Genomic DNA, 13,501 nt, shown 5'->3' on the forward strand with positions numbered 1-13,501 from the left:
CTGCCTCCCCCCTACACCACCCCCAAAAAAACCCCACAAACAAAAAAACCCACCGTAGAACAAAAAAAAACCCAAACCCTAACTGGATTGCAGTAAGACAAGTGTGTTAGTTTCATGGTAGGGGAAAAGCAAGCTGTATTAACTCTGATATTTCTAAACCCCAAGACTGGAGTTACAGCTTAGGATGGATCCTGGAAACAAGGATCTGCTTTCACACACGTGCTGCAATACAGGGATCAAGATACATCCTGATCCCGCTCCGCACTCACCTGGGCAGGGTGCAGGGGCTGGCAGCCTCAGCACTGTGCACTGCCCTCAGATCAGACACACATCCACATGTGCATTTAATGCATCAATAAATTTCTTGAACAGTTTTTTATGTCTGTGCTTCTGAAGCTGTAAAAGCGTGACAAATGGTTGGTGGGGTAACAATTTTCTACACCAGTAACCCTCCCCACCCCTTGCTCCACCCCACCCCAGCAAACAGACGCCCTGTACCTGGAGACGTTTCAATGCCTAAATTATTAATAAAATAAGCATGATAATGAATAATCTATGTTAAGCATTTTCTTACCCTTTATTTTTTCATTATGATCAGAAGAGGAATATGATTAACAGCAGTTACTTTAGCAGTACAATTTCAGTATTAAATATAAAACTACACTGCAAGTTGATGTGTTTTAAAAATGGTTATGTATACTCTAACCTTAAATTTATGTATCAAATACAAGTAACTCAACTGTTTCTTGCCTTGACAATTAATATATCTAACAGGTTTCAACAAGCCAGACATCCATCTTTTCCATTAAAAAAAAATAAGCACACCAACTCTTATTCATAGCAAGGGAGTGTAAAGATTCAACACTTTCCTGAGTGTTGTGCAAAGAATAACAGGTTCAAGAAAGTCAGTTACATAAATGTAATGATAAACCTAAAGCTAAACTGGAGGACCTTTTGATTAACTTCATATTTCATATATTACTTGCATCAGTTGAGAGCAACATGAGTTACAGAACTTCCATGAAAACAAGCCACTTACAAGCAGGTGTTTAAGCTTGATCAGTTTATTAAAAGGATTATATGACACGGTTGCCTGCAATAGCAGGGGACTGGATCTGATGACCCCGGAAGTTCTTTCCAGTCCCATGTTTCTAAGCCATGCACCAAGTGTATCCAGCCCACACTTTCACATTTGGAAAAAGCCAAAGCCACACACACACGCTCACAGGAAAAAAAAGTAAAAAAAGAAAATAAAAAAGACCTCGATGACACCATTTCATTTTCTAGATATTCACTATGCAGAAGGGAACAGAGCTAAAGTCCTGTACAGAGGATACATTTACTCGAGGTTGATGTGGTACTGAAGTCAGTTAATAATTAGATACCTCCAGGCAGATTCAGTTACAGGGCATACCAACACTGCACACTGCCAGACAATTTCTAATCAAGCCAAGAACCTCTTGCAGGATGAGGTCTCTTTGCTAGCAAGCACAGGGCACACTGAATAAGCTAAAAGCAGCTGTTCTTAAATGAACTACCCTACCAACCGTGAGTGAAGGACAGATATATGGTAAGAAGCATTTACCTACTAGACAAGATCTCTGCACACTCAGGCAGAAGTAATTAGTTCAGAGCTGCAACCATTGCTCCTACCTTGCCTGTCTCTTGAGTATGTTCTCTTTAAAAGCTGGTCTACCGAATCAGTGCAGCCATTCTCAAGCACTACTGAAGCAGCAGTTTGCAGCTGCTTTGCAAGACTCCACTTTCAAATGGTGGTCAGACATTCCCATCATTGTGGCCAGTTTGCTAGGACAGCAGCCGCAGCCACAGCAATAAGCCTTTGCAACAAATGACATCTAAACAATTGCCTACATTCAGCCCATCTAACCTTTAGGCACTTGGTTAAGGTGTTTGGGTCCCTAGTCACCCAGATCTCCCCCCACCCCCCCCAGGAAAAAAATAAAAATATCACTGAAGGCAGATAGTCTCAAATGCCTTCTGGAGGTGTCTCTTGACCCCCCACCAAGCAAAGCTGTATTTCAAGCAACCAAGTTCTTAACACAGGCACCTCAGTTAGACAGGATGAATGGAGACTTGCATCTCTTCCAAGAGATATTATCAATACTCTCCAAAACCAAAGGCAATTAAGCAATTAAGGTTTGCAACCCTAGTTACATTTGGAAACAAACTTACAGTCAAGTGATTATGCAGTAGTCCCTCCCTCCCTCCCAAGCATAAAAGCCTTCCATATGGAGGCTCTGCTGTTAAAAAAAAAAAAAAAAAAAAAAAGAAAAAAAGAGAGAAAGCATTCTTCTTTCAGACAAAGAAGAGTACACACGGCTACTTTGCCACTCATTCATGGGGAAGCTGCAGGATCAGAGAACACTTATTCAGAGAACTGGAATGACTAAGCACTGCTAGTGCATGCAAAGCAGAAGTAACAAGATCGTTTTTAAATTAACCCTAGTCCTCTTCTCCACCCCACAAAATTCATGCAAGTGTTTGAGAAGATTAAGTCAAGACATAATAGCCCCAGTTTCCAAAAAGGCTTAGTTTGGTTTTTTTAATACATATTGTAAAATGTCCTTTTGTTTTCTTTCTGTGGGTAGATAAATGCATTTTTGGCATGTTTGAGAATCATAGATATCTATGAAGTCCATGCTGTTAAAATTCTCCAACTAGTTTCTATAACCTGTCAAAAAAACATAAGCAACGTATACATGTTTCCCCAGTATTGACATGCATGCTCAGAGCTCTCCACTGTAGTGAAATGAGGTGTTACTTCTGTGCTGATAGTTGACGAGTCAGCATTACACGACTTTGAGACCAACTAAATTAACATTGTCGTAATATGAAAGGCAAGCACAAGTTCATTTATTTATAGCAAAGGTCTTGGGTTACAGGAGGTCAGTTCTTGCCATCTTGAAAAGATAGGGGATAACTTATTGCATACATGTGCATTATAATTTAGCAGCAAGTCATTCATAGAAACACTTCCCTCCTACTGCTTTTTTGGTTTATTATCTCAATTATATATATATATTTTAACTTTACAAAGCATTTAACACCACCTTTAAGTTAATGGTCTTTTATTGGAAAAAAAAGACTAGCATTTACAACTTGGAATGGACATAAATTGTAATATCTTGAACAGCGATGTTGATAGTTGTGCTGAAGTCCACAGGCTACTCCGCCAGCTCCAAGTCATGGTACAGAAGGTTTTAAAAACATGAGAGTCCAAAGATGCTCCCTTGGTGAAGGTTTCTTTTAAAAATTTTGTGAACGGTAACAGCCTGACACCCGTTTCACTATAGTGCAATGCAGACAATGTTAAACCAGTATTTTAACACAGACATGCCATCCATAGTTAAGATCATCATATTTTTGGAGCACACTGCTACGTACAGGAGAACCATTCAACCTTTAGGGCATTTTCTTTAAGATTTGCATCCTTCAACCATTTTGCTGCATACCATCCTGAGGTATAAACCAATTTTAAAGTAAACCAGCTATGACAATTTATACTACAAATTGAACTCGAATCCACTGTTGAACAAAAGAGTGGATCCTTTAGGTTGTTTTTTTCCTTTTAATACACATGTCTGACTGTGCTCAATTGTCAAGCTGCATGCATGAAAAACTGGCCAGCCCAAACAGTGTAATAGTCATTAGCAATGGAACTTTTGAGTTCACTAAGTGCTTCCTTTTTTTTTTTTTTTTTATTTTCAAGGTAGTACAATTATTTATATTGTAAAACTGATGTTTAACTTTATCTTTTGGGGACAGGACCACCAACCATTACATGCAGTTTGTGGACAGAAGGTAATTTGACATTCAGTTTTGCTATACAGAAACAGAATGAATAAATGAACATTTTTTTTGCAAGAGGTAAGTAAAAGATTCAATTTGATTCTTCTAGAGGAAAAAAGGTGTAAAGGAGGTCTCTTCACTTTGCAGTCATCATCTGTACGAATTCTGAAAAGATAAAAAAGTCACTGTAATTTACTGTCTCCAGAGTACTTCAACTCAAAAATGTCTTAAATACAGTTGGCGTAAAAAAGCGCCTTTCACTCCATCCAAGGTTTTGTCCACAGAAGTGGACAAGCAAATAAACCAGTGTCTCAAGTATTAAAAATTACTGCCCTATGCAACAGGCCTTCCTCAGTCTGAGTAATGGTTTTGAGTCAAGACAAGCATCTTTTTACCTTCATAGTTGACTTGCCCATCCCCATCAATGTCTGCTTCTCTGATCATTTCGTCTACTTCTTCATCTGTTAGCTTTTCTCCTAAGTTTGTCATAACATGACGTAGTTCTGCTGCACTGATATAGCCATTGCCATCCTATGAGAGAAGAGTTGCACAAGACGATGAACAACGATCCCGACACTGATTAACTTGGAAACTACACCTAGGTTTCCAGTAACTGCTTCTGAATTAGCCTCATGGCACTTGGGACAGATGTACAGACCTGGCACATTGTACATACTGCAGTACTTACGAGACCCACTGCCTTATGAAGCATGCATGACACCATATCCTTCTATACAATTACTGTGCTGTAATAACAACTGCATGCCTGACTTGTCCTTGCGATAAGGTGTTTTTAATGCTTTTAAAGAGCTTTCATAAATAAATACAGAAACAAAAAGAAACAAAGTTTTTGTTTAGTCTCAGCTGCCTAAGCAAGGCCAAAGAGAGACCCATTTCACCACTATGAATAAAGTCAGCTTTCTTTTCTGTGTTAACACTATCTCTACAAACCAGACTGCAGGTGGCTATGTCAGGCTTCTTGGATAATATAGAATGAAATAAAGGACAGTTTTTAAACTCTATTCATAAGGAGTTGTGTGAAGTTTTGTGGGTAAAAAAAAAAAGAAGCTAGTGTCCCCATTAGTAATACCTAATCTCATCCTCAGCCACTTCAGAAATCCCATATACTGGAAGAATACATTATCTGAGAGCAGGACATGGCCATCACCAGTAGATAACCCACCTCCATAGCTTTAGACACTAACCTAGTCCACAGAAAGAACCCCACACGGTAGATGAAGTACTAACCAAATAACTTCTAGCACATTTTCAGCAAAGTACTAGAAACTAACACTTTTTTCTGTAACAAGTAGTAGTAAGGCCATCTTCCACATGCATGTGCATCAGCTTCGCAGCTGCACCAGCCACTACTCAACACAATTCTCTTATAACATGTCATATCCAAGCAATCCTAAGAGGGGAACCCCTATTCTAGAAAACTGACATATGCTCAGGTACCCTTAAACAAGGTGCAGGAAGCTGACCTCTTTAGTTTTCAGGAAAGCAACCTTAAGGTTCACATGTTGAAAACAAAACGTGCAACAATTCATGTCCCTCTAACTACTGATGGCATCATCTTGAATTTAAAAGCTTCCATAAAGTAGTATAAAACCTTGTGCATCCATGCAAATGTTTCCCCATTACCCCTTAAAGTCCAAAGGTATAGAAAAATCCCCCCCTCCACCCACACCCGTCAAAAAAACCCCAACACTCCCCAAGCATTAAATTCTGCTAATCTCTGTTCCTAAGGAAAGGTCAGGAAGTTTTCCTCGTGGATGAGCCTTAAGCTTAGATCTGTGTAAAGCAGGTAGATCCAGCCTGAACAGTCCTGGTTCCATTTTCAGAACAGTCCCTACTCTGTTTCTAATTCCTCCGTTTCTACTAGAGGACTTGTTTTTCTCCCCCTAGACAAGGAGAGAGAAAACACTGAGGAAAATATAAACATTATAGTGTTTATACAGAATAGCTGTATTTTTATTAATACCTTGTCAAACACTCGGAATGCCTCACGGATTTCTTCCTCGCTGTCTGTGTCCTTCATTTTTCTGGCCATCATGGTTAAAAATTCAGGGAAGTCGATAGTGCCATTGCCTTAATAAAAAGAAACTTGCAAAAATTAAACTTCCATGCTTTTCTTCATTAAAAAAAAAAAAAATCTGGCATTTTACTTAGCCAAGATTGACAGATCCTCTGTTAACTATTCTTATAGAAGAACTGGTTCTTCTCTCTAAATTGCTGCCACTGCCTTTTTCGGTATTACAATGTCCAGTAGCCACAGCAGCCGCTGTTTCAGCGCAACAAAATCAACTGTTGCCTTCTCTCCAGGTCAAGCCATAGCATTTGCCACCGAGGCTGCAAGTAAAATGTCAGTCTGATGCTCCAGTCGTAAAAGATAAGACCCACCTTTACTTCAAATCATATCCACAAAAATGAATCTATTACTATATTTAGAATCTCTAAATTGCTGTGGGATACTCCAGAAGGAAATGTGTAATAAAGCTGGCACTATACATAACGGGTATCTAAAATTTTGGAGAATTACACTTCACTAAACTGCTCATAAATACTTGTTTCTTTCTAAAAATCAACTGCCTTATCAACTCAAATCGTACACCACAAAAGCAATGCACCGTTTTAAGAGGTCAACAAGGATCTGCAAATTCCAATGACAAGAGAAAAGTTGTCACTTTGTTATTACCAACAATCTTAGCTGTAGGTGTTCTTATAGGTATTTGACCGCAAGACTGAAAATCCTTGTTTAACACCCAGGCTTCACCCATAAGATTTTTAAACTTTGAATGAAAATTAACAATGTAAATTTCAAGCTGTTCAAAGCTAAGAGAAAATCAGTATGGTGAAAAAAATAGATTTGCATAGTCAGGATTAAGCTCTATAGGCCAAAAAGGCACATTAAATAGTTCACAAAACTGCATTAAATACATTATTGTGCAAACTAAGAGCTACCCATTGCTTGAAACAAGCATTCGAACTCATTCTGTAAACACAGCAAAGAAGCTAAATAAATGCAGTTTAAGAAAACTTTTGCATCCTAGGGATTCAAGCCTGAGACACACACAGCTATTTAGTATCACAGCCAGCTTTGTTTACCAGTTAAATACAAATAGATCTCATACTCAGCTCTGAAAAATCCTCAATGAACATGCAGAATAAACAGCAAAGCACTCTGCTGTAACCCAAATTTAAACAGATTGGCAGGCATACATATCTGAAGTCCTCAGTCTCCTTTTGTTTTAAATCTACCAGAACAGTCTTGTGCTCTCTGCAGCCTAGAGAAGTCACTATACACAAACTATGTACCACTGCAAACCCTGAAGTTTTTCAGTATCTGCAAAGACCAAAAAACCTTAGCAATTAAAGTCAATTTGCACTTTTACGGAAGTAGTTTAAGTAATGTGTCCTGATTCTCAATAATTTATACTCTTGCCAATACACTTTCGTTCTTCTTTTACAAAGATGTTAGAGAAAAATCACTAGCACAACCAACACAAGACCAAAGGCTTGACATCAGTGAAAAAGCACTTTTTATAACTGTTAGCCCATGTGGAGTTTCAGAAACAAAATGTGTAGTGACCCTTTCTGGCATGCATTTAAAATAATTGTTAGTCTTGATATGGGAAGGGTTTTTTCACCCTATATTCCCATCTATTAGGGGTCTAATACATTATATAGAATATATAGTGTCTTCCTGTTGGGCTAACCTTCCAAATATTCCACTCCTACCATGTTTTTTGCCTTAGACAAAACCACAAGTATTGGTAAAGCTATCAAGAGCAACATGGGCTGAAAAAACACATACAGAAAAGATGGATGGAAAGACAGGTTAACGTCAGGTCAGGGCAAGCCAGATAGCAACAGGAAGCCTGTGACCCATAAAATATTAAAGACAAATAGCATAACTTTGCCCATCCCCCCTTTTTGCAGTCTCACTAATACTGCTAGCATCTTTGACTACCTTTTGAATTTAGATTCTATCAAGCATTTTGGAACTGTTTTAAGTGATCAACAGCACAGTCTTCTCTATACAGTCTAAGCCCAGGTGTGGAGGTCATACATATTTAAGATGATCACAGCACCTTTCCAACACTTACCATCAGCATCTACCTCGTTGATCATATCCTGCAATTCTGCTTCTGTTGGATTTTGACCCAGTGACCTCATGACAGTTCCCAGCTCTTTTGTTGTGATAGTACCATCACCATCTTTGTCAAATAGGGAAAAGGCTTCCTTGAATTCTAGAGGCAGAAACAGTCCCAGTGTTTAGTAACGTCACAAGGATGAGAAAAATCACATACTAAAAACACACTCCACTAACAAGACCTGGTAAAATTCTAAGAAATATTTTCTCATTTTATCTAACTGTTCAGGTATTGAGACAATGAGCACACTCAAATACCAATAAAAAAATTACTTAGAGTACCAACACAATTTGCACAGTATATTCAAACTTATTTCATGTAGCTATTATCTGCATTACAACTCTATAACACATTTCCATGCATCTGCATCTTGCCTGAGGCACTGTTGCTCCATAAACAGCAGCTGTTTGGAGTAAGTGCAATGGCCCCAATGGGTTCCCTTTACCATTAACAGACTTACAGGAACAAAAGTGTTGTCATTTATCACCTATTTTTAAGGCAGCAGACAATAGGAATTAGTGTCAGCCACAAGTGGTAACTGGTCTACAAAAGGTCAAATAATGCTCCTTCTCCCTAACCAGTCTGAATAACAAACAATCTATTACAAGTTTTAAATAAAAGACACTGGCTTATAATAATGTGCAATAAATCCATCTGAGGTTTATTTGTTGCCATTTCACTTCTAGTTTATCTTTATTAAAGAGTACCTAGATCTACTTTGACTCCAAGTAGTGCATTTGAGTCTAGTAATTACTTCTGTTTGCAAGAAATCTAGAAGTACGTGGCTCAAGTTTGAAAGTCAAAAGAAAAACAAAAAAACAAAACAAACCCCACCACAAACAAACAAAAAAAACCAAACACAAAACACATTATCTGTAGTCCAAGGAACAACCAGGCTAAATTAAGAGGCAATGAACCAGTAATCTTCCAGAACATTTTTGTTTGTTTTTTTCTAGTTTGGTTTCAAGTGAGTGCTTTTCAGAGCAGTGTTAGTAACAGACTTAAAATTGTCAAAAATGTTTTTTTTCCATTATGTTTGAGATAATTTATTTTCTTTTAGTCACAAGAGTTAGCAAAAAAAAAAAAAAAATCTCACCAAAACACTTACCAGCAATCTGTTCTTCAGTCAGTTGATCAGCCTACACGAAGAATAAAACATTTTAGAATACTGTTCATCTCTAGCTGTGTCAAGCCATGAGGCACTTCTTTAAATTTTAGTAGTGATTTATCATTACCTTCACAAGCCACTTTCAAACCCTAGAATTCTGCCTCTGCAAGGAGGCTCCACTCACCTACACCATGCAGCTGTTTCCAAAAGCATATAAGCTAACTTGTCTTGGAACTGCACGTGAAGAAGCAGACATGCCATCCTGCAACTTGGAGAATCCAATTTGGTCCAGTGAAGGACACAGGCAGGCTTCCCACAATTAGTCAGAGAGGCATGAAATCCTTAATGACATGTGTTTGGGGTTTCGCATCACATGTCACTCCCGGCGGTACAGTGCCCCAGCAGTGCGTGGGGGGATCTGCACACGCGTGGGCTGACGTGCCGCCCACTGCTCCAGCCCTGCCCACCCTCCCCGCCTCACCGCAGCAACCACCAGCCCCGGTGAGCTCCCCAGAAAAGGCTCTGCTGGAATATGAGGAGGAACTACAACTCAGTATTATGGAGATTTTTGCCACCTCTGACGAAGAAAATGACAGTTTTCACGCACCACATTTTTCCCCTCAGCCAAGCAGTTTAAGGTGCCTCACCTTAAAACCGTATAAAACGTGTTGTTTTATACATAATTTTAGGTGGTAAGTTTTCAAATACCTGCTTATGACCTTCTGTATATCAAGAGGCCACTGCGGCATTCAAAGGTATACAGCCCTGTGGGCAATCAAACAGGTTTTCCATATCCTGTGTGGCTGTGCTAGCCACATCCTTCCAGAAGCCTCTCCCTTATCTATGGATAGAGCATCACAAAAAGCTCCCGTTTGAACTCAAAGGGGCAAACCAGTTCTTCATGGAAAAATATGTAATTAAGAAAGGAAAAAAAAGGGGGGTTTACACATCTAATCACAGATAGTGGAGAATACAAGGCACTAACTCCTCTTAAACTTGTTTTATTGGACCTCTTACTAACAGAGCAGAGAATTTTGTACACCAGAGAAAGTAGGCACCTTTAGTGTCCTAAAATACTATTATTTAAGTATAAAAGCAGTTAACTGCAGTAAAGAGCAACAAATCCAACAGCGAATTAATCAGCTATACAATCTGTTAAGCTCACGCACAGGAGAAGAGGGCAAGGTTGAAAATCTGCTCTATTTGTTGAGAGAAATATACAGATTTCACCTGTAATTAGGCATTGCAGGGGGTGGTGATGTTTATTTTTATGTCTGTATATAAACGATTCCCTATATGCACAGTGTGTTGAGTGAGGGAGAAAAGGGTAGAAACGGTAACAGCTAAAGACAGTGCTCAAATTTAATAAATCTTCTTTGATAACAGCAGAAGGCTTGTGTTCAAAATCCAGTTCGACTTCCTGCACTCTGCGATTTTCCAGAAAATGCGAGGTTTTACTTAAAGATTATCTAAGGAATTTACATAACAGACTCAGTGCCCTGCAGAACAGGAAACAGAGCCACACCTCGGCAAAAACCCTCCAGCTCACGGCACCAGCTCACTGCTCCATTAGTCAGAGCTCGCTGAACGTTTCTAAAAATCGCATTTCAAATTTAAAAAACAAATACACTAAAAAAAAAAAAAAACAACCCCCAAACAAGAACCTCCAAAACCTTTGCACACACGGCGATGCCCGAGGCACGCAACCCGACTCTACACCGCCAAGGGTTCACCTTCCCGAGCAACAGGCACAGCCACTGTCGCTCGCCCCAGCTACAGGACAAAGGTACCCAGGGCTGGAACCATCACCCCACCCAGCCAAGTCATCAGATCCTGTCCTGGTGATGTCAGCCTTCTCCTACGGGAAGGGGAGATGCAGAGACAGAGCCGAGGAACACCCAGATTGCCAAAAAGCGATTAGAGGTCAGCCTGCAACTGTATCGCCGCTCTCGTCGGAAGCGAAAAGTCACCGGGAAAACCCCAGCCCTTCCTCTGGCTCTCTCCTGAAAGGAGCGCGGGCTGGCCCCGCAGCGCCCGGAGGATGCGCCGAGCTGCGTTCCGGCGGCACTGCCGGCCCAGCGGGGCGGAAGGTTCGCAGCCCGCCGGCGCAACAGGCGCCCTTCCCGGCCAGCAGCCACCCACTGCTGCAGTGCGTCCCCGATTCCCCTCCCTCTCCAGCCGGCGGCCACACCACGTCCTCATCCTTCAGCCGCGAGGGCGCCTGGGTTCCGCAGCCATCCTTCCCTCCCCATCCCCTTCCCTCCCCCGGGTGGCGGAGGCAGCGGCTCTTCCCCCGCAGCCCCCGGGGAGAAGGGAGGCTGCACCCCTCCTCCGAGCCCCCCGTGCGGGCGCTGGGCCGCTTCCAACCGAGCAGCGCGCACTGCGCCCCGGTCCCCCGCGGCCAGGGGGTGCGCGGGGGCCGGGAGGAAGAGGAGGAGACATGATGTAATGCAGACAGCGATGGGCTTCGCCGCCGCCGTTGCGTTTTTTTGGGGAATGGGGGGGCGCAGTATCTGCAGCGCTGTGCCCTCCCCCGGCCGCCCCCCCGCTCCCTGCGCAGTGCAGCTGGTGCCGGAGCCGAGCGGGATCCTCGCCCGCAGACCCGCGCCCCGCCCCGCAACGCGCCCAGCCTGGCGCTGGGGCCACGGCCCCGGGGAGACGCGCCCGGCCCTTTCCGCAGGGGAGGGGAGGCGAGGCGGGGCGGGAGGGCGCAGAGCGCCCACACGGCAGGCCCGGGGAAACGGGAAGGAAGCGGCAGAAGAATAAGGGCCGCAGCTCCGCGGCGATCCCGCGAAACGCGGCGGGGAGCTGGAAGGGAAGCGTCCGCAACTACCGGCCCGCTCACCGCGCTGGGACCCGGGCAGGAAGGGCCCCCGCGCAGCTCTCCCCACCCCATCCCCCGCTCCTCCCCGGGGATAGCCCGGCTCCTCCGGCCCGACCGTTCCCGGCTCCGCAGCGAGCCCCCTGTGCCCCAACCCTGCCGCCCCGCGCCGCGCCCGGCCAAGCGAGCGAGCCCCTACCATGGCGGGCCCGGCGGCGGCTCCACGAACTGCGCGATCACGAGCGGCGGCGGCTGCTGCCTCCTCCCGGCGCGGCTCGCAGAGTGCTGAGGCTGTGAGCCTGCGCCGCCCCGCTATATATGTAGGGCTGTATCCCTCCGCCGGAGCGGGGCCCTTTTCCCTCCTCCCGGCGCGGTGTGTGCGGGGTGATTGCGGCGGGTGGTCCTGCCCACTCCGCGGCCCGCCCCGCCCCTCTCCCGGCAGGGCCGCTCCCACAGCCCCGCGGCCGAGCTCGCCCAGAGGGCTGAAGGCAGCCTGGCCCTGCGGGTGGCCTTTTCCCGCCCAGCGATGGTGCCGGAGCAGCCGGCGGGGAGCTCTCTCACCGCTGGATCTCCGCCGCTCTCCGGGCTGGGACCCCCGGAGTGAGGGCATCTCGGCCTTTTATATTCTGTAGACGGCATCCCCGCCGGCGGAGCGGGCCCGCGCTCCCCGCGGGAGCCCGGAGCGGCACCTGGAAAGGGGGATGGCGCGGGGACGGGGAGAAACGTTAATAAAGCACTTTTTTTTTTCGGCTGCTACAGCGACCGTAGGGCTGGAATGTTGAAGCGAGCACAGCTGCCTTTTTATTAATCGTAGAGCTTTTGTCAAGCACCAAAATGCAGATGACAGTAAAATTCAATCCAGAATCAGACAGTCTACAACTGAGGTGTCGTTTCAGCCCCTTCCCATCAAAACGGCAGGAGCCTGCAAGTGAGAGACAGCAAATGCACGTCCTGATGTCAAGTGTTTTCCTCATTTCTTCTCTGTCTGCTCTGGTTTTGAGGATTTTGTCCACCAGCTGGTAACAGCCCAAATAAATACTGTAGCATTCAAAATGTACTTCCTTTAATAGGTACGGAAGCACAAACATGGACTTACATTGGAATCTAGGATTTTGGTTCCATTCAGGATTTTGAGATTCCTTGTAGTTAAAGATATTTTTAGCTGAAGGTTTTAGTTTGGGCCTCTCTCTGGATTGGGAGGCTAGCAGTATTTTCAATGAGGTCATAATTGTAATAAACCTGCTTGCAGTATAGCACTAAATCTAAAATTATTTTGTCTGTTTTTCTGTTTTTGAAAAACAGTGCATAACTTCACTGTTTGAAATAAAGCCAAAAAGCAGTTCGGTTCTGTTTGTTTAACAATTTCAATAGGTCTGCCACTGAAGTTAAAATTTATTTGCTTGCCTTTCTGGAAAGCAGTGATAGGTTGGCAAACTCAACAGTTACCTGCTTGCAATCTAGTAGGATTTCTCATAGCAAGCAAAATAGCATATTTAATGTGTCATAGATTGGTTCCCAAATCATTCTAACATCTGTATAGGAACTAGTACATGAAATAGTGTCAGAAAACCGATTTGCAGCTAGCTAGTCTGCAAATGATAGGTT

General features: G+C 43.5%; 1 protein-coding gene across 1 annotated transcript; it reads right to left on the reverse strand.

Annotated features, from left to right (window-relative positions):
• Window positions 1-558: 558 nt before the first annotated feature.
• CALM1 (calmodulin 1) lies at window positions 559-12,521 on the reverse strand. The gene is made up of 6 exons (XM_027885313.1): window positions 12,096-12,521; window positions 9,076-9,106; window positions 7,920-8,063; window positions 5,795-5,901; window positions 4,206-4,341; window positions 559-3,975 (listed from the first exon to the last, which is right to left on the reverse strand). The coding sequence occupies exons 1-6, from the start codon at window positions 12,504-12,506 to the stop codon at window positions 3,947-3,949; spliced, it is 858 nt and encodes a 285-aa protein (XP_027741114.1). The 5' UTR covers window positions 12,507-12,521; the 3' UTR covers window positions 559-3,946.
• Between the last annotated feature and the right edge of the window lie 980 nt (window positions 12,522-13,501).

Source organism: Empidonax traillii, unplaced genomic scaffold, assembly GCF_003031625.1.
Source record: "Empidonax traillii isolate 1590-97213 ecotype Southwest subspecies unplaced genomic scaffold, ASM303162v1 scaffold164:size861626, whole genome shotgun sequence".
Taxonomy (NCBI): domain Eukaryota; kingdom Metazoa; phylum Chordata; class Aves; order Passeriformes; family Tyrannidae; genus Empidonax; species Empidonax traillii.